A 19,089-nucleotide genomic window follows, 5' to 3' on the forward strand; every position below is an offset into this window, starting at 1 on the left:
CTGGATTATTAATAACAAACTTCACCTTTGGATATTCTCTCATGACAGTGTGTTTATAATTTTTGTGATGTTTTTATGAATGAATGTATAACATACGCTTAACTCTTCTCACTTTGTTCTCGCCCTCAGGCAGCACTGTTGAACAGTTTCCCTGATATCTTTGATGAGCTGCTGCAGATGTTCACTGTTCAGGAGGTGGCAGAATATGTCCGGGGCACCCTGGGGAGCATGCCCAGCACAGTGGACATTGGCCAGTCTATGGATGTAGTCAAACTGCAGTCCATAGCTCGTACAGTGGAGAGCCGCCTCTTCTTCTTCCCCGGTGAGACAAATATGAAGGGTAACAAAGTCTTTGTTATTCTCTGAAGTTACCACAGCAGCCATTTGTATATGTGTCTGTATATGGTTGTGTGTGCAGCATTACATTTTTCATGCTTTCTTTTTTTTATTCAGAGTCTCGTAGTATTTTGCTGCCGGTGGTTCTGCATCACATCCACCTGCATCTGCGCCAGCAGAGGGAGCTGCTCATCTGCTCTGGTATCCTCACCAGCATCTTCTCTATAATCAAGACCAGCTCTATGGTAAAGTACATTGTGTTTTACACATCTGACTGAAAACCCCATGTGATGACCACAAACTGTTATTTCTAATTACAGTGATACATCTGTAGCTTGAACAGACCGGAGTCTTTCCATGACGCAGCATGTTTACATCTCAGTTGTTGACTCAGTGTTTTTCTGCTTCCCTGTGCTCTGTGTCTCAGGACTCTTCGGTTCAGGAGGAGGTGGAGATGATGGTGGAGAGCCTCCTGGACGTGCTGCTGCAGACTCTGCTGTCCATCATGAGCAAGTCTCACTCTGTGGAGACGTCCAGGGGACAACGCTGTCCGCAGTGCACTGCCGAGATAACCGTAAGCTTCCGCTCCATGCTCCTCTTCACTGTGCACTCAAAACAAGTCGGATGTCGTGATTTTTAAAAATGTGATTACCCTTGTCTGTCTCTCTTACAGGGGGAGTATGTTTCCTGTCTTCTCTCTCTGCTCCGACAAATGACAGAGCTCCACTTTCACCATCTACTGAACAACTTCCACAGCAAGGAGGAGCTGAAGGTGAGAAACTTCAAGCAGAGCAGTTTTCTTGAGCCTCTCTACTACATAGATCTAGACTGGGTAAACACTGTTAATATATTCATCCAGGAGTTCCTGTTGAAGATCTTCTGTGTGTTTCGCAACCTGATGAAACTGACTATCTTCCCCCGGGACTGGAGCGTCATGAGGCTTCTAACTAGTCAGTGAGTCTGCTTTTCCTCCTCTGTCCCACTGTCACTGTCCCAGAGATGGTAAGGATGCACAGACAACTATTAGATCAGACTCTCCTCAGATAATCCTGCTCTGAAGGTGACGCTCGTGTCTCAAATTGTTGCATCTATTTTTGGCCGCTGCCTCGTGTGGTAAGCTGACGGTGTGATGTTTGCCTTCTGCAGAATCATCGTAGTGACAACACAGTTCCTGTCTCCGGCGCTGCACAAGAACTTCTCAGAGGCCGATTTTGATTTCAAGGTGGGTGCTCCGACAGCGGGGGGGCCGGCGTTTTGGGGAACTCACTACACTACACAACCTCAAAATATTCAATATTTCTCACTTGAAACTCATGTGATTTGTACAATTTAACGAATGACAGCTAATTGTTGCTTTTGTCTTCGGTGTGTGTGTCAGGTGTGGAACTCCTTTTTCAGTCTCACTGTGCTGTACATCAATCAGCCCAGTCTGCAGCTGGAGGCGCTCGGCCCCGCCAAGAGAAAGAAAGTCCTCGACAAGTGAGAAACTACCAAACACTTAACATTCTTTAGGACTCTGGTTCTGTTATTGATTTAACTCTTTAACACTTGTTTATCCACTGTCTTCTTTCTAGGCATGGAGATATGAGAGTGATGATGGCGTATGAGCTCTTCAGCATGTGGCAAAAATTAGGTGGGTCATCTCTTTTCAAGTACCACAGTGCACACCCCAACGTGCCACTAACGTATATGTTGCTACCTGCATTTAGATCTTAAAGGTTCTGTGTGTAGAGCCTGGTGACCTCTAGTGGTGAAGCTGCATGTTGAACCTGTGGTAGCCTTTGATTGTCTAGTTTGTCCAGTCGGGGTTTCTGTAAAAAACATGGCGGCCTCCGTAGAGAGGACCCGCTCCTGATGTACATACAAAGTATCTAAATATAAATGGCCCATTCTACAGTAAAGAAAACAAATGATCACTAGGATTATTTTCTATGCAAATTTTTCGAATAGATCCCTTTTACCTAAATCTTACACACACGACCTTTAATGAAATCAGCCTGGACAGTTGCTCACATGAACATCTCTCTCTCTCTCTCTGTCTCTCTCTCTCTCTCTCTCTCGCTCTCTCTCTCTCTCTCTCTCTCTCTCTCTCTCTCTCTCTCTCGCCCTCCAGGTGACAATAAGCCCCACTTCATCCCGGGAATGATGGGGCCCTTCCTGGGGGTCACCCTCGTCCCTCAAACTGAGGTTAGGAATATCATGATCCCAATTTTCCACGACATGATGGACTGGGAACAGAGGAAAAACGGCAACTTCAAACAGGTCATTAGGACGGTTTCATGTCACCTTATACAGACTGTGCACTGGGGCTGTTATGGAAGCTGATATAAATGGACGGCTTTTTGCCACGCACTGTAATCATCTTCTTCCTTTTTTCGTCTGAATGTGTTAACGTGTGTGTAGGTGGAAGCGGAGCTGATGGATAAGCTGGACAGCATGGTGTCAGATGGGAAAGGCGATGATAACCACAGAGAGCTCTTCAGCCTTTTGTGAGCATCAAACCTGTTTATTCGGCCTGTGGAGTGATATTCAGAGTGAAGCTGCTCTCATGCTATCCTAACACACTTCTCTTTGTTGTCTGGCTTTGCACACCCCAGGACCATGCTGTTCGGCCCTTATCCGAGGTGAGGTGTGGCGCCTTCCACGGGCCGAGGCCAGGAGACGTCCTGATTCATGTCTATTTACTTCCCTTGCTGCTTATCTTGAGTAAGAACGCCTCACTGTATTTTTTGTGCAGCCTGCTGGAGAAGATAGAGCAGGAGACCTGGAGAGAGACGGGGATCTCGTTCGTCACATCAGTCACGAGACTCGTGGAGCGATTGCTGGATTACAGGTGCGCTGAGATTATATCACGCATGATAAACGGACTAGTTTGTGTTGCAGCACAATGAGAATCCTGAATCTTTATGTTCAGGGACTGCATGAAAGGAGATGAGACGGAGAACAAGAAAATCGGTGGCTCTGTCAACCTCATGGTAACACATTACTGAGAGGCTCTGGATTTGAAAGACACATTTCTAAAAGTAAAAAATTCATGGACTGAGAGTTTGACGATTCCTTTGTGTTATATTTTCATTCACCGCCAGAACTTCTACAAGTCGGAGGTGAACAAGGAGGACATGTACATCCGTTACATCCACAAGCTGTGTGACCTGCATCTTCAGGCAGAGGACTTCACAGGTAACAGAGACGCCCGGTGCTGGTTCCTGTGGTGTGACGTGGTTCAGTCTTTGTTGGCTGAATACAGGTTTTCACAAAGACTCTTTTGGTCTGGCACTGATTTCACTTATCTTAGATGATTGGATGTCTTCTATGAATTGATGCCGAATTCAGTTTTACTGAATTTGACATTTAAATTCATCAGGCTCTCCAGTCAGTTGGAGTGAGGTGTGGGGCCGACGACTCATTTGGGGAAACGCTCGTCATCTGTAGTCTTGTTTCATGGCTGTACAGCAGCAGAGAAGGAGGGATGCTGCTCTGTCCTAGTGTGTGTGCGAGCGCAGTGAAGGTTAATGACAATCATCCATTTAACGATCGCAACTCTACCCACGCTGCTGACACGACCCGCAAGCTTTTAGCCACGCCACTCACGAAAGAATTTCCCTGGGGTTAAGTACACTCTTCAGGATTGTGTGTGTGAGTGTGTGTGTGTGTGTCTGTGTGCGCGTGTGTGTGTCTCTGTGTGTGTGTGTGTGCGTGCGTGTAAATGTATTTGTTCAACATCTGTGTCAGTTAATTTTCATGCTCCTGTCAGGGCGGGACAAATCTTTATCATTAACTTTTATGGCTATTATTAGCAAATGGAGATCAGTAACCTCACATACTTCTCATCGCTCCATCCGCCTTTAACCTGAGGTATAAATAACAAGAGTGACTAACAGTGTGTGTGCGCGTGTGTGCGTGTGTGTGTGTGTGTGTGTGTGTGTGTGTGTGTGCAGAGCCTTTAAAGGTGATAGCAGCAGGACCCAGACCCTCTTTTGTTCAGCAAACCGTTTTCTGTAAATAATCCTAAATAAGCCTCAGCAGACCAAGGACTGAGTCTGGGGGCAGCATCCTTTGAAAACTGGGGAAACCAAAACCATAGTTGACTGGATTTCTTGATCAGCCTCAAATAAGAAAGATTATGGATAAGAAAATCATGAAAGCCGAGGTGTGGAAGCTAATTATCACACAGAAAGACTTTAGCACTGTATTTAACGATAAATGACGCATCTCCAGTTCCTCTCTCCAGTATAAATTAAACTTAAATACCCTGGATATACGAACGCTGCCATCTTGTGCATTTGGAGTCTTCACAGTAGCGATCGGGGGATGGAGCGAGATCCTGAACGATCATCAGTGTGATATTAACTGCCTAAAATAACAGAAACCACTATTAATACACGTACTGTAAAATTCTATTTGACATATATCCTGAATTTGGTCTATGTCCCATACACAAACATGGAGGAGGCAGGATCCAGGTGATGATCCAGATGTTTTGGATTCACTTTGGGACAGCAGTCATGTCGTCCATCTTAATATACAGTCCAGGGTAGAGACACGTTTTAAAGGTAGATGTCTGGCATTGACGGGTAAAGATAAATAAGACATCACGTTATTGCTTCATAGTCTCCACAGGCACCAGTTGTTTTATATGTGTCTTGTTTTTCTGAGATTGAAATCCCATTTGTTCTATGGATTGAGGTTAAAGCAGATTTTACTTAATTTGACTTTCAATCATGTAAACAAGAAATCATAGGAGCTTGACAATCTGTGTAATCATGTAAATAACTCTAAGTGTCTCAGCTTTACCCTCATCACTGACAGTGGTGGTTTTTATTGTGTGCATGCAAATGCAGCCAAATATGACTAATTGAGTCCAACCTTATCCATCACTTTTGTAAAATAAACAAAAGGCAGCTGGCAAAATAATGAAATCACATTTCAGTGTTGTGCAGAGCTGGCTGTGATCGCACATGTGGATTCTCTGTGAATCCCTGTCTGCCCAAAACATAGATTCTCATCATTCATCTTCAGAAAGGGAAAATGTTTCTGCTGGTTGTTGTATTGATCAGTTCAGGGCTGCAGCTACTTATTACTTTCATTGTTTATTGATCTGCTGGTTTATTTTATTAACCAATAATCATTTGATCTTTAACTTTCGAGATTTCTAAAGATGATGTCATCAAACTGATTGTTTCCTCTAATTAGTGGAACAAAACAAAAATATATTTCAATTATGTCATAAGATAGAGAAAAAATGAAATTTCTTACCATTGAGGAGGTTTGTGGCTCAACATGCTGGTTGATTATTTCTTTTGACAATTTTCCAGTAACTGCTTTGACAGTTTCACAGTTGTTTGCTGGGAACACTTCCTGGTTCAGTCTGGTTTGCTCACTGCACACAGGACATAAAATATCTTCTACCCTCTCTGTTGTCTGCATAACTCACACCCTCAACACATTCGATAACTGCGTGAAAGCAACAAGAAACACTGTTCATATTAAGTTGTGACAAAATGAGCAAGACATATTTTCATATTCGAGGATTGTGCCACAACAAGTGAGAGAAACAAGGAGAGGGAATGAGAGAAGATGATTCTAGGGGTCCAGGTGCTCTTTGCACCTCCGGTCGACAATACACACAAACATCTTGTGCTTGTGCCACGGACTGCGCTTTGTGTCACACACACCATCTGGACCCGCAATGTCCGGGAGGTATCAGTTCATCACTGCGGCCAGATTGTGTTAAACTCCTCAACATCTGCAGCTTTGCTAGAGAGCAGGCGAGCAGGAGGAGACGCTGTCAGTGTGCTGACCTTTGACCTGCTGTCCCCTCTCTGCCCTCTCTGCCACAGAGGCAGCGTTCACCCTGCTGCTGTACTGGGAGCTGCTGCAGTGGGAGGACCGGCCCCTGAGGGATTTCCTCCACTATCCCTGTCAGAGCGAGTGGCAGCGCAAGGAGAACCTGAGTCGTAAAATCCTCCACTACTTCAACAAGGGCAAGGCAAGTGGATTGTTCTGTAGCTTCACCTTTCTCTCCTGTTTTTACTCACTTAAACCAGTGTTAAAGGCCGACAGTGTCTGACCGGTGTTTGGCTTCAGTGCATCTGAAATTATCACTCAATTGTATACAGTTTTATTTGTGTAGCGTCAAATCACAGCATTTATTTTTCCAGGCATTTGAAATGGTAAGGTTGAGAAACAGGGAGACCCGACAGTTCTCAGCAAACACTGGAGAACAAACCTTTACTGGATCCAGACAATAGAGATGGTACACTTATAGGAGCTTTGTGCTGAATACTACACAACAGAAATGAAGTTTTACAGCTTTTAAAAAAATACATATTTAAATAATATTCCAGTAGCTGTTTGTTGCAGCTGTTCCTAAGATAATATAATGTTGCTCTCATTAACACTGGCACAGAAACAGAAGCCTGTGGTGTTATGTATAATGTTCCTCCAAGTTCTAATCTATCTCCAAACATTTTTCAAGTCCCCGGTGAATTTTATTGTTACTTTGTTATGATGATTCATTTACTAAATTGAACTAAAAATTACACAATGGGGGAATAAATACTTATCCTTAACCGTAGTACAAGTGGCGATAGCACAGTGTGAAAATATATGTTTAAAATACAGTAATTTACTGTAATAATAACATTGTAGCTTTTTACATTTATTTTCCCACAATTTAGAGACTGTTATTTGATGTTTTACTGATTATTTTAACTCTTTATATACTGTTGAGTTGCAAAATCTTTATTGATGCATCATATTTTGCAAGCAGATCATATGTCAGATGTAGAATCACAGTAAAGCAGATACATGTAATGATGTGAAGCAGGAAGCAGCTTAAGATGAATCTACTCCTGTCAAATACAGCAGTGTCTTTTCTACGATGCTGAAAGTGTTAACCAGAAATAAGAAGTACTGCTTTCGAGTACCTCCTGAACTCTCAAATACTTTTTTGTTCTAATTCAAACACTGAGTAGCATGATACTAACATGTAGGTTTCACCCACACTACTATACTATAACGGTCAGTTGAATACAATGTGATTTGCCTCCTCCTGGTACTCATCCACTAAATTACATTAGTGGTCTCTGGTCTCTGTCGTCCGGAGGGGACGGTGCCCTCTGGACTCTGGAGCAGCTGAAGGAAATAAATGTGGCCTCCTTCATGAACTCTGTGTCTTCTCGTGTTTTTTATCACTGCCCTTAAATTACAAAAAAAAAGCATTGTGAGAAAAAATTCTTCCAGGGGAAATATAAATCTAAATGTACATCGAGACCAACTTGAAGGTTTGCGACCTCAGTGAATTAACGATGAAAGATGATTTAGAAACTTGATTTAGGGGGAAAAGTCAGAAATTCAACCCAACTTGTGTTAAAAGTGTTTTTATGACACCATCTTTTCCAAATGCTGTAAATATAGATGTATGTTAATCCACACACGACCTCTTGGAAAGAAAAAAGAGCCTCATATCACATCATAGACATCATATTGGCTTCTGTGCACTGATCCCACTGTTCACTGTAAACATGTGTATCTTAATCTTAATCCTACTAAAGAAAGATATAGAAGTTAGGCTCTAACATGGATGAAATGAAGGGAAATGTGTATTTTTTTTTCCAGTTCTCCAAACTTTGCCTTTTGAATAACGATTTGTCTTGATAGTGAATGATACATTCGTCTTCACTGATTTCTTCCATTTGCTCTTTATCTCATTTATATGTGACTGTGCAGTGCTGGGAATATGGAATCTCTCTCTGCCGGGAGCTCGCTTTCCAGTACGAGACTTTATACGATTATCAGAGCCTCAGCTGGATTCGGGTGAGTGAAGTCTTCCTCTTCCTGCCGTTATTATCGATCAAGCATCCTCTGGTGATGATGTCTGTTTGTGTGTGTGTGTGTGTGTGTATTGCATCAAACACAATGTCCTGTTTACCTGTGCACGCCCACGCTCACCAGAAATTGCAGTGAATTCAGTGACGTGTGTGACTGAGTCATTACTCACGGCGACTCTTCTGCGTATTTCTCAATCTGTGACAGAAAATGGAGGCCGCCTACTACGACAACATCATCGAACAGCAGAGGATTGAGCCCGAGTTTTTCCGAATGGGTTTCTACGGCAGGAAGTTTCCTTTCTTCCTCAGGGTGAGACTTACGCAAAGCTCGTCTTCCTCTTCTCTGTCCTGACACAGTTTGGATTCTGCTGAAGCAGCCGCAGCCTCACTGCTCAGTCACGCTCAAGGACAGACAGCCAGGATGGGAAAGTGATGTAAAAGATGAGAGTGGCTCTCAGTAGAGCTCAGTCCTCAGTCCAACGCCCAACAGTCCCCTCCAATTCACGCTGAATTACACACACTCGTTAAGATCAGTTCCCTAAATGGGCCTGATTTTATTTTCATCGCCATCTATTCATTATTAAAAGGGTGAGAATGCTAAAAAATTCAAATAATCCGCAATTTATCTCCACTCCTACATTAAAGAAACACATCAACAGCATCAGTAAAGCTTCTTCCACATCTGTTCAACCATTTATAACAGTCAGATGCTAACATTCCAACTTATGTATTTATCTAATCTGAACAGGAGCACAACAACATGCCGTTTCCACTGTGTAGCGGTGAAAAATGCAGCTGCTACAAATCTAAATTGATGAAAAGAATTCAACCACATAAAGACTTTTATGGTCCCCTCACCGGCTTCCTGTTTCATCCTGGTCAGACTATAAACCTCTGTTTCTTAACTTAAAAACTCTCCGGAGATTTGCAGCGTCCTATTTTTGGCAAAACTCCTCCGACCTTGTGGGACTGAAAGCTCAGCTCACACAGTGCTGGAGACACATTCATACAGTATTTAAGAAAAGTGCAAGTCGTTGGGAAACAGTTCAAAGTGATGAAGACGTCAGGAAACATCTGCATTATTTGTTCCCATGGTTTTGCCAGTTACTGAATTTTATTTTAAATCAGAATTATTTCTCTATACTGTTGTGATTTATATTTATTTCTGCCGACTCTTCTTGCCTGTCACTGTCCGGCTTGTCTTCATCCACTGGTTATCTTCTCCTCTCTGCAGAATAAGGAGTTTGTCTGTCGTGGTTATGACTATGAGCGGCTCGAGGACTTCCAGCAGAGGATGCTGGGAGAGTTCCCACAAGCCATTGCCATGCAGCATCCCAACCAACCAGACGACACCATACTGCAGAGCGATGCTCAGTGTATCCTTCTTGTGTCACTGTGGCCAGTTGTCTTATTTGCTTGTTTATAATGTAATATTCCATATAATGTTTATTATTGTATATTTAGGCTTTTAAGACAGTTTTGTGTCATAAATAGAAAACTGCTAATCTGCACATTTGAGAAGAATATTTGGCATTTTAACCAATTTACATCTGATGCAACATAATTATATTTCAGCTTCAGTATATAAATGTTATGATTACTTGGTTATGGTTAATGATAGATTTGCTTAATTCATTTCTTATAAGCCCATATTGGAATTTATGGAAGATAATTGGGTACAGTGCTTATGGATTGTAATTTAGACTTTGATTTCCAAAGTGAGAAAGTGACACTGTCAGCCTTTCCCTCTGAACGTCCTTCCTGCTCCCCTGCGAGCGGACTCGTCTCTCTGTCGCTTCCTTGACTCTCTCTTTCTAGATCTGCAGATCTACGCGGTCACTCCAGTGTCAGACATCTCTGATGTGCCTCAGCTGGAGCGTGTGCCGGAGAGGATCAAGAGCTTCTACCGCATAAACAACGTCTGTCGTTTTCACTACGACAGGCCTTTCCACAAGGGGCCCAAGGACCGCGAGAATGAATTCAGGGTACGGTGAGCCGGCAGCGCCCCCTTCAGTCCACGGCTGCCTCACAGTCTCGACACTTTTAAATAAAAATGTAAAAATAGAAAAAAGTTTCAACGTTGACTAAAGTGTCAAAAAACTGCTGCTGACTCAAGCAGAGATTTGTTTTGCTAGATTTATGTGGCCTCGCAGAGGATGTAAGCAGGTGTAGCACCCCCTGGTGGCCACAGTGGAGGACATTCAGCTTTTAGGCAGAAATGCATCTAAAATCTAAATTCTGTAAATCTTAAGTATTTGTCTGTAAATTGAAAGCCTCACGACTAAATAGGAAAAGATGAAGTTGGTAAAGTAAATGTCACTGCAACTTTTTTTGTTAGACGCTAAAAAAACAGCTTCATCAGGAATATTTGATGTTGACAGTTGCCTGGCAACATGAGCAACCCACCGACTGTCATGGGATTGTGATGTTTTTCAGTCACAGTCGCATCAGGTCCACTAAACATCAACTCTAAAGTCATGTCATTATCACATATGTCCCCATTATGTTCCAGACTCTGTTGACTTTGTTCCATTAAATCTTCTCCAGCTGGTAAATTCCCTAATATCTTAAAATCTAAACATTGTTATTGTGATTTTAGACATTCACCCAAATCCAACAATTATATTCACGCTACACTTATGTATTAATTATAATTATATAAGACTCAAAGATTGTCAAATAATTTTAAAAGGTTTTAAATAATGGAAGTGAGGCAGATTTAATTTAATTTCAATGATAAAACAGTTCTTAGAATTGTTGACGATTCTTCTCCTGTTTGTGAATTTACAGACTCATTTGTTTCAGAGTAACATCCATCGTCAGTGTGCTCCTCCATTGTTCTGCCCCCCCCCACCCAGTTTTTCTAGTGTGACCACAGCCAACAGAAGAAAAAAACTCATTCAACCTGCAGGGCTTCAGAGACTTGGACCAGACAGGAGCTTTACTTTCCTCTGACACACTGACCCACATTAGGAATCAAACCACCTCAGAACTTTAACTCCCCAGTGAACTGCATGTGACGCTACAGCACTGAGTTATCTCTTTGCCCGGCGCTGGTTATTTATGGACGGTTAGACACAGTCAGCTCTTCACTCGACTCCATTTTCATGATACTACCGGATGTGGTTGATAGTGAACTGCACCATGTGGTTCTCTGCCTCTTCAACAGAGTCTGTGGATTGAGAGAACCACCCTGATTCTCTCGCGTCCTCTGCCTGGGATCTCCCGCTGGGCGGAGGTGGAAAGGAGAGAAGTGGTGAGGAGCTCGAACAGTTATTTGTTCAATCATCTTACTTTTCTCTTCAAAATGTAGTTTACATACACATACACACACAAATCCTTCCCTTTACTCAATGCTGAGGGTGAATATATGTATTTCTGTCCAGGTGGAGGTGAGCCCTCTGGAGAACGCCATTTATGTGGTGGAGAATAAGACCCAGGAGCTGCGGACACTCATCAGCCAGTACCAACACAGGCAGCATCACGGTAACATCAACCCGCTCAGCATGTGCCTCAACGGGGTCATAGATGCCGCTGTCAATGGAGGCATCGCCAGATATCAGGAGGTACTGTCACAGGGCAGAGGGAGGGAGGGAGGGAGGGAGGGAGAGAGGGAGGGAGGGAGGGAGAGAGGGAGGCGGGGAAAGCTGCCGAAATGATGAATCTGTGATCGTCATCCTTTGACTCACCCTCTCCTACACCAGGCGTTCTTTGACAAGGACTACATCAGCAGTCACCCAGAGGACACGGAGAGGATCACACATCTGAAGGATCTGATGCAAGAGCAGGTCAGACTCGGCTTTTCACATTCATGATACGGCGAACTCCTGGTTTAACAGACGCACTCGATAACCGGGTGAATATCTCTATTGACTTCATGACAGGTGCACATTCTGGGGGTGGGACTGGCGGTTCACGAAAAGCTGGTGCATCCTGAAATGCGTCCCCTGCACAAAAAGCTGGTCGATCAGTTCCACATGATGAGAACAGGTTTACACCATGTGAGTACTTGTGTTTGGGGGATTTACATTTTTCCGTTTGGTTTTCAATCCTTGCTCACGTTTATAAAACTGTTTGCAGAAGATGTGATGATAGAAAGGTTGTGGTGTGTTCACATGCAAATACTTTAATGCAATGTGTGAGCAGTGTGGTTATTCAGAGCAGTACATGGTTGGGTCCCAGCAGGGTGTGCCCAGCGTGGATCGATTTGGCCCCGCAGGCTGTCAAGGGGTCAGCTCTTCTCGAAGCAGCCTCTCCTCCCACAGCCATATGAGCCCTGAGAGCGTGCGTCTCATACACAGACACAGGTCAGTCCCACACAGAGACGCACATCTGTAACGGCGTCCCCCGAGCCTCATCCGCCCCTGCAGCAGGGATAAATGTTGTTTCTGACATTGCCTCTGTCCACAGCCCTCTGAACCTCCAGGGCTCGATCCGTCACTCGTCGTCCTCCCTGTCGTCTCACACGTCCAGTGAGGCAGGAACCCTCGGCATGATGCCTGACGGCCTGATGGGAGAGCACCCAGAGGAGGCGCTACACATGCAGGTCAGGCCTGGAACAAAAACACACACATGGGTGAAGATGGAATGGAAATTGTATGAATTTTATAGAGCACCACTCACGTTAAAACCGGTAAAACATTAAGATATAAGTAATTGTATATTACTTGATTTATATGATTTATGCTATATTTTCCATCTGATAATCAGGAAACTTTCCTTTTTATTTCGGAAAATAATATCTGGTATTTATCTGTAAATTACTATGAAATTCGTAGTATTAAGTATTAAGGGTCGTGGTGAAACTGGTCAGTGCTACATTTATTAAATACCAACTTCTTATATTCAAGAAGAAACACTACAAAACTATGTAGTGGAGGTTTTATGAATAGATCCTATATATTTAATGGTGTACTTACAGCATACTATAATAATCAGCTAAATATTGGTTAAGATTGAGAAAATTATAATCAAGTTTCCAAGAAATTTGCCAAAATACTGTTACCATGTTGTTAATGCTGCTTTTGTGATGTACAGGACGTTTTACCTCTAGTTTTCTGTCTCTTAGATGTAATAAGAAAGATAGGAAGATGATTTGTTTTCCAGCTCAGCGCTTTAATGGCTCTTGTTATATTTAGCGTATGTTCTGTTTTGCAGCCGAGCCCCTCCTCCTCCAGCCTGAGCTCCATCCGCTCCAACTCTTCTCAGATTATTAACTCGGCTCCCTCGAGTGCCAGAGGTGAGTAACGCAGCTGCACAGAGTCTCACTGGACCCGGAGACAGACACTGAAATGATCATTGGGACCAACGACCATATTTATGTGTCTGCGTATATTATATTTATTCTTGCATGTTTTACCAATAAGGGAAGTTAAGGGGAGCACAAATTAAAAAAGATCCTCCACAGATTTCTCATGAATCATCCGTCATCTCTTCTCCATCCAGGCTCTCCATCTTTACCAGATAAGGCCAAACACAACCGAGAGGTGATGATACTGTTGCCGTCTCATCGTGAGAGGGTCAACAACGCCATGTACTTCAACATGGCCGAGAACGGACAGGTGAGAAAACTGTACAGATTGCTATTTAAACATATTCAATCTGTTTTGGATTATTAACTGTTCTTTCTTTTCCCAGAACAACCACATGCAGCGTGCCTTACTCCAGCAAGTCAGCCCCTGTAAGCCGTGTGCTGATCCTCACATGAACATGCCAGAGAAAGGTATAACACACACCCACACGCATGTTAAAAACAGATCGTCTTATCACAGTATGTGTTGATTTACTTGTATCTTCCCTCTCCAGTCTTTCCCAATGCTCCCAGCAGCTGGAGTCTAGATGGAGAGAACAGGGAGCAGATGTCCTACATGCCAGGATCTACTGGAGGGGTAATCATGCCCCCTGTCCCCCCCAGGTCCTTCCCACCAGGTACTGTCCTCTTTTCACTTTATCGTCAGAGTTCAGAAGATGTACTTTCATTTCAAACCAAGTTCTCAAACAGACTTTGAGATCTTCTCTTCGCTTGTGTGACTTTGAGGTCTTCTTGCAGGACACTTCCTGATGCACTGTGATGCGTACCACCACCAGAACAGCGAGCCCCCCCCCGCCCTGCCTGTCCGCTCTCTACGAAAGGTGCGTCCATCAGAAAAACGTTACGTTGAGTTTACCAAATTGTATTATGTCAAGTGGTTGCTCAAAATAAATGTATCTAAATTCTGATATATAATTTAAGCTAGTGTAAAAAAAATTATTTAGTTATTATTTTTCAGTAATCTGAAATGAATTAAAAATAAAATAGGGTTCAATAACACCCTAAAAGAGTTAAAAGTCAGATAATCTGAGTTTTTACATCATGATGGACAAGATAAAAAATAGCAACTTTTTGTTTTCAATATATTCCACATAGAAGTTGCTTCGTCAGTTTTGTGGAGGCAATTGTTGAAAAGTCGATCTCGTCAACTGCTTTTTAGATTTATTTAGTTTTTTTGCCTTGTTAGTTTTTTAATTGCTTATCTGGACTGAATTTCGTTAACAGCCAAACTGGCTCTCTCTGTATTTTTCATTAATCGTCTTCCTCCTTCTTCTCGTTGCTCCTTGCTCCTCTTTCTCAGATTATCAGCACTTTGTCGTCATTTACAGTCGATCTATTATATATACACCATTTCAAGTTAAACAACTCATCCCAAAGTGCCTGTGATTGAGTGTCAACACCAGCCAAGTCATAATTACAAAGCAATTTTCAATGGTTGAAGCATGACAGATGAAGCAGCTGCTGAATCTCTATCTTCTTTTACTTGAAGAGAATTCCAATATTTCTGACAGCATGTGAAGGCAGCGTGAGTCAGGTTGAAATTCAGGTTGTCGAGTCTCTGCTTCAACTGTAGCTCAAAATAAAGACCCCCATGATGCTCACTGTCTCTTTATCTCTGTCGCCAGTCTCCTCTGCACCCGATCCCCGGCTCCCCCACCAGCCCTCAGTCAGCTCTGGGGGGCAGTAACTCCACCCTGTCAGGCAGCGCCAGCAGCGGCGTCTCCTCCCTGAGTGAGAGTAACTACGGGGGTCAGTATCCGGACCCTGGCCCCATCAGGAACGATGCCTTGGAGCCTCTTCCCAGCCACCTGTGGTCCCCGCCTGACGAGTACCTGGCCTCTCCCTACCTGCACATCCACTACGGCGGGCCAGAGATCGACTCCGTGGACCAGGTGCGCCCCTTCCACTACCGCAGCCCGTCCTCTCACCCGCACAACCACCCACACCCTCACGCTCACGCCCACCCGGGGCTGGACAGCCACTCCCACGGGCCGCCGCCTCACCACCACGCGCCCCCCCACGGCCCACACCACATCCCTTACCGCCGGCCTCAGCCCCCAGCCGTGCCGCCCAAACCCTACCTGAGGGAGGGCTGCATCCCGGAGGAGGAGCTGCCCCCCCAGCCCATCCCGCTGCCGCGCAGGATCTTCCACTCGCCCCACGGCCACAGAGAGGACCTGGGCAAACACGCCTGGGAGCAGTGCATCAGCGAGGAGCACGAGGAGACGCAGTGATGAGGAGGAGGCTCCACTTTGATGTCAGTCAGAGCTTTTAACTCCTTGTCTTTTTTCTCTCTTCACCTGCACTGGGTTAAAGGAGCAGTTACAGAAAAAGGCTCCGGCATGAATCTGTGTGTTCAGTCAACGCTTCTCGCTCTGTGTTTTAACTCCAGTGCAAGTGACAGAAAGAAAAAACCAAAGGAGTGAACCTGGATGAATCCACAGTTTGAGGCTCGACCACTGCTCCCTGTGGCCTCTCACAAGTGATCTGAAGAAAACGATCAGCTGAGCGGGACAGATTAACTTTGTTCAAACATTGATATTGATTGTACACGACTGTACAACTCGTCTGTGAGCATGTTTTTTTGTTTTCATTTGAGAAATAATACAGCAACAGTTTTGTGAAATATGATGATCAGAACCAACCAGGTGCAGTATAAGCTCTGAACTCCCTCGATTTCCGCTTTTCATGTCATTTTCACGACGACAGGTTATTATTCACAGTGAAGTGACTCCTCCGCTTTAAACGCTTCATATATACGATATTCTTATTTTGATAAATTTGCTACATTATGGTGTTTTCAAAGGCTTAAGTCCATTTTGTTTTTCAAAACACTGTTAAGTGCTCCTTAATAGTGAATCATATCAAATGGCGCACTGTAATACGTGTTGCTGCTGGGCTGTCACACACAGCAGGTCTCTAGGGTTGGACTCTCTCCTCATGGACCGGCTTCTCAAGGGATATGAACTTCAGTCGGCGGCAGACTGACCATTTCCTGTCCGTACCGCGTGTACGGAAACCTACGTGAATGTATTCAGATGAGATGTTCTATTCGTGTTGCACAAGCTGCAATCCTGGTTTTTTCGTTTTAAGTGCTTTAAGTTGAGTCTATGTTGAAGAAGTCTCTATTTGTCTCTTTTGTGTGACAATGATATCTTGAGGGGGGGATGAGAGCATCAAAGAGGACTGATGGGGAGGGTAGGACAACAACAGGCAGGTCCTACGAGGACTCTCCACATCACACCTCAACCTGCTGGACTCTAACACCACTGCTGTTCTCTCTCTCTCTTCATTTCCCTTCCATCTTCTCCTTCTCTGTCTGGTTGTCAGACCATGCTAAGCAGTGAGGGCTGAGCCTGGACAGTCCCACTGGCATCTGATGACACTGTCTGGAGCCTGGCCCGCTGAGTGGCCGGCGGAGGGGCCCACTCACACAGCGTTGGAATTGCCTACCTGCCTTAAGTGCACTCAAATGCAGTTTGACCCCCTCACCCAGACTGTGAGGAGTTCATTTAGCGACGGCCTGCTCTCCTTCTCATCCTGTCCGCTGTACCTCCAGAAGAGGAAAAAAAAGATGTCTACCTACAGTAGTGATGTTTTCGTATGGTTTCATCCCGCTTTGGTTTTCAGATTGTCGTTCGGTTCGTTGCGCTAATATTTCTTATTCTGCCTGCGGCTCTTTCTCGATGTGCGAAAAAATTGATGACGTGTTTAAGAAGAAGGTTGAGGGCCGGACTCAGAGGGAGGGTCACGTGACGTGGAGCAGAGGGACAGCGCTGTTTATTGAGACGGACTGAGGGTGGAAGGATATAGCTAATATTTTAACAATTACTTGTTTTCCTGGTTGTTTTTTTGTTTTCTTTTTTTTGCAGGTGGACGCTTTGTGTTACTGTACATCAAGTTGTCAGCTGACTAGACAACATCTATTTTTGTATGTGAGATCATCAGTTGTGTGAACATATTTCAGACCGAGACAGAAGGCCCAGGTCCTGCAGCTGTACTTTGTATGGAGATGAACCTGAGGTTAGATATATACAGTATGTGAGTATCTCTTGTGAGCTTGATGGCACTGAGGGTAACTGGTGACTGAAGTGATGCTCAAAAAGTGCGTACAATAGAGTTTTCAATGTAAATTCTGTTATTGTACATACGGCAGTATTGTGAAATATTTTTGAGAATTATTGCAGACACCCCAAAAAGGTTTATCATTGTTTTGTGTATATACATGTACTCCAGAGATCAATGTAATTGATAAATATCTATAATCAGTGTTTGAAAAAGGACAAATCCATTAGACTGTGGCTGTCTCCACCGTTCTTGACTTTGAGTCTTCTCATATAAATACTTTATACACTTTTCAATGTGCTTTCCTGTACATATGGTGTTAGCATGATCAAACAGTGTTTGGTTGTAAAAGTGGTTTTCCTACTCCCATAACTGCTGTGGTATGGAATTCATTAACAATGCCAAACATTAAAGACAATCTTTTATCAGCTCGAACTCCCTCCTCCTTACCTTTGCTGGGCTGTGATTGGTGGAGCAGTGTGCGGCGGCGGCACTAGAGGGCGCTGTCCGTCATGGAATTACAAGGCTGTGATACCAAAGTGGTGAAAATGCGTTATGTGTGTGTGTGTGTGGGGGGGGGGGGGGGGGGGGGGGGGGTACCTTTGTTTTATTGGTTGAGGACATTTTGACTGTGACCCACCTTCAAATGTTTCAGGTTATCCAGGTGAATATAGGTTTAGATTAGAACCAGGATATGGGTTAGTATAAGGCATTCAATTGGCATGGTTAAGGTAAGAGGTAGGGAATCAATTCAATTCAATGACTCTACCTCACAAATATAAAGTGTGTTCGTGTCTATCCATTGTTATGAGGCCAATTTTGGTTCAAAACCATCATCGTGAGGACATTTTGATTGGTCCTCACAAATTCAAAGGCCTTTTTGAGATGTAAGACTAGGTTTTAGGGTTAGGGTTGAGGTTAGGATGAGGGTTAAGCACTTAGTTGTGATGATTTATGTTTGGGCAAGGGGCTAAGGGCTAGGGAATGCATTATGTCAATCAGTGTCCTCACAACTACACATGTACACACGTCTTTCTGTGGTTGTGAAGAGCAATTTTTGTTCCAAACCATTTGTTATGTCGTCACAGCTTCACAGAGCTTTTTAAAGGTAAAAATTTGGTTTCAAGGTAATTGTTAGAATAAGGCATAGAGCAGGTTAAGGATAAAAGAAAGCTTAAAAGGGAAAAATAAATAAGTAAACTTGAAAAAATAAGAAATTGAATAATTAAAGGTGTGATCCTCACAACTATAGACAGACAAAAAAAATTCAAAACATTCCAGCTATATCTATCTTCACAAGCACATAACAGACACAAAAGGAATATTGTGTGTTTGTGTGTGTGTGTGTGTGTTTGTGTGAGAGTGTGTGTGCGTGTGTGTAACATGACACACAATCCCAGCGGCTCCACCACACATGAAAAGAGGAGACAAACTCTTCAGCTGCAGTGACAGCTCTGGTCCCTGCTCTGCACCAACTCAAGCTCCACTCTGTCACTGACATCGCACTTTGATATTCAAATGCAAATCCATGCGTTTGTGTACATC

The 19,089-nt window shown here is 43.7% G+C and overlaps 1 protein-coding gene across 1 annotated transcript in view; it reads left to right on the forward strand.

The window, feature by feature from the left end:
* The window catches only part of dock3 (dedicator of cytokinesis 3), a 43,832-nt gene extending 28,119 nt beyond the window's left edge, over nt 1–15,713 (forward strand). Inside the window, exons 25-55 of the mRNA XM_053425448.1 lie at nt 130–322; nt 454–581; nt 764–910; nt 1,010–1,108; nt 1,196–1,290; nt 1,483–1,558; nt 1,715–1,815; nt 1,911–1,969; nt 2,450–2,598; nt 2,740–2,825; nt 2,934–2,960; nt 3,074–3,169; nt 3,251–3,311; nt 3,423–3,516; nt 6,177–6,325; nt 8,068–8,154; nt 8,374–8,478; nt 9,403–9,544; nt 9,987–10,153; nt 11,338–11,424; nt 11,555–11,734; nt 11,873–11,956; nt 12,053–12,169; nt 12,333–12,475; nt 12,579–12,714; nt 13,326–13,407; nt 13,614–13,729; nt 13,806–13,890; nt 13,974–14,096; nt 14,218–14,300; nt 15,105–15,713. Coding sequence (XP_053281423.1) covers nt 130–322; nt 454–581; nt 764–910; nt 1,010–1,108; nt 1,196–1,290; nt 1,483–1,558; nt 1,715–1,815; nt 1,911–1,969; nt 2,450–2,598; nt 2,740–2,825; nt 2,934–2,960; nt 3,074–3,169; nt 3,251–3,311; nt 3,423–3,516; nt 6,177–6,325; nt 8,068–8,154; nt 8,374–8,478; nt 9,403–9,544; nt 9,987–10,153; nt 11,338–11,424; nt 11,555–11,734; nt 11,873–11,956; nt 12,053–12,169; nt 12,333–12,475; nt 12,579–12,714; nt 13,326–13,407; nt 13,614–13,729; nt 13,806–13,890; nt 13,974–14,096; nt 14,218–14,300; nt 15,105–15,713 — 3,906 coding nt within the window. The remainder of the gene's footprint in view (nt 1–129; nt 323–453; nt 582–763; nt 911–1,009; nt 1,109–1,195; nt 1,291–1,482; nt 1,559–1,714; nt 1,816–1,910; nt 1,970–2,449; nt 2,599–2,739; nt 2,826–2,933; nt 2,961–3,073; nt 3,170–3,250; nt 3,312–3,422; nt 3,517–6,176; nt 6,326–8,067; nt 8,155–8,373; nt 8,479–9,402; nt 9,545–9,986; nt 10,154–11,337; nt 11,425–11,554; nt 11,735–11,872; nt 11,957–12,052; nt 12,170–12,332; nt 12,476–12,578; nt 12,715–13,325; nt 13,408–13,613; nt 13,730–13,805; nt 13,891–13,973; nt 14,097–14,217; nt 14,301–15,104) is intronic.
* The last annotated feature ends 3,376 nt before the right edge of the window (nt 15,714–19,089 follow it).

The sequence above is a fragment of the Pleuronectes platessa genome, chromosome 6 (genome assembly GCF_947347685.1).
Source record: "Pleuronectes platessa chromosome 6, fPlePla1.1, whole genome shotgun sequence".
Classification (NCBI taxonomy): domain Eukaryota; kingdom Metazoa; phylum Chordata; class Actinopteri; order Pleuronectiformes; family Pleuronectidae; genus Pleuronectes; species Pleuronectes platessa.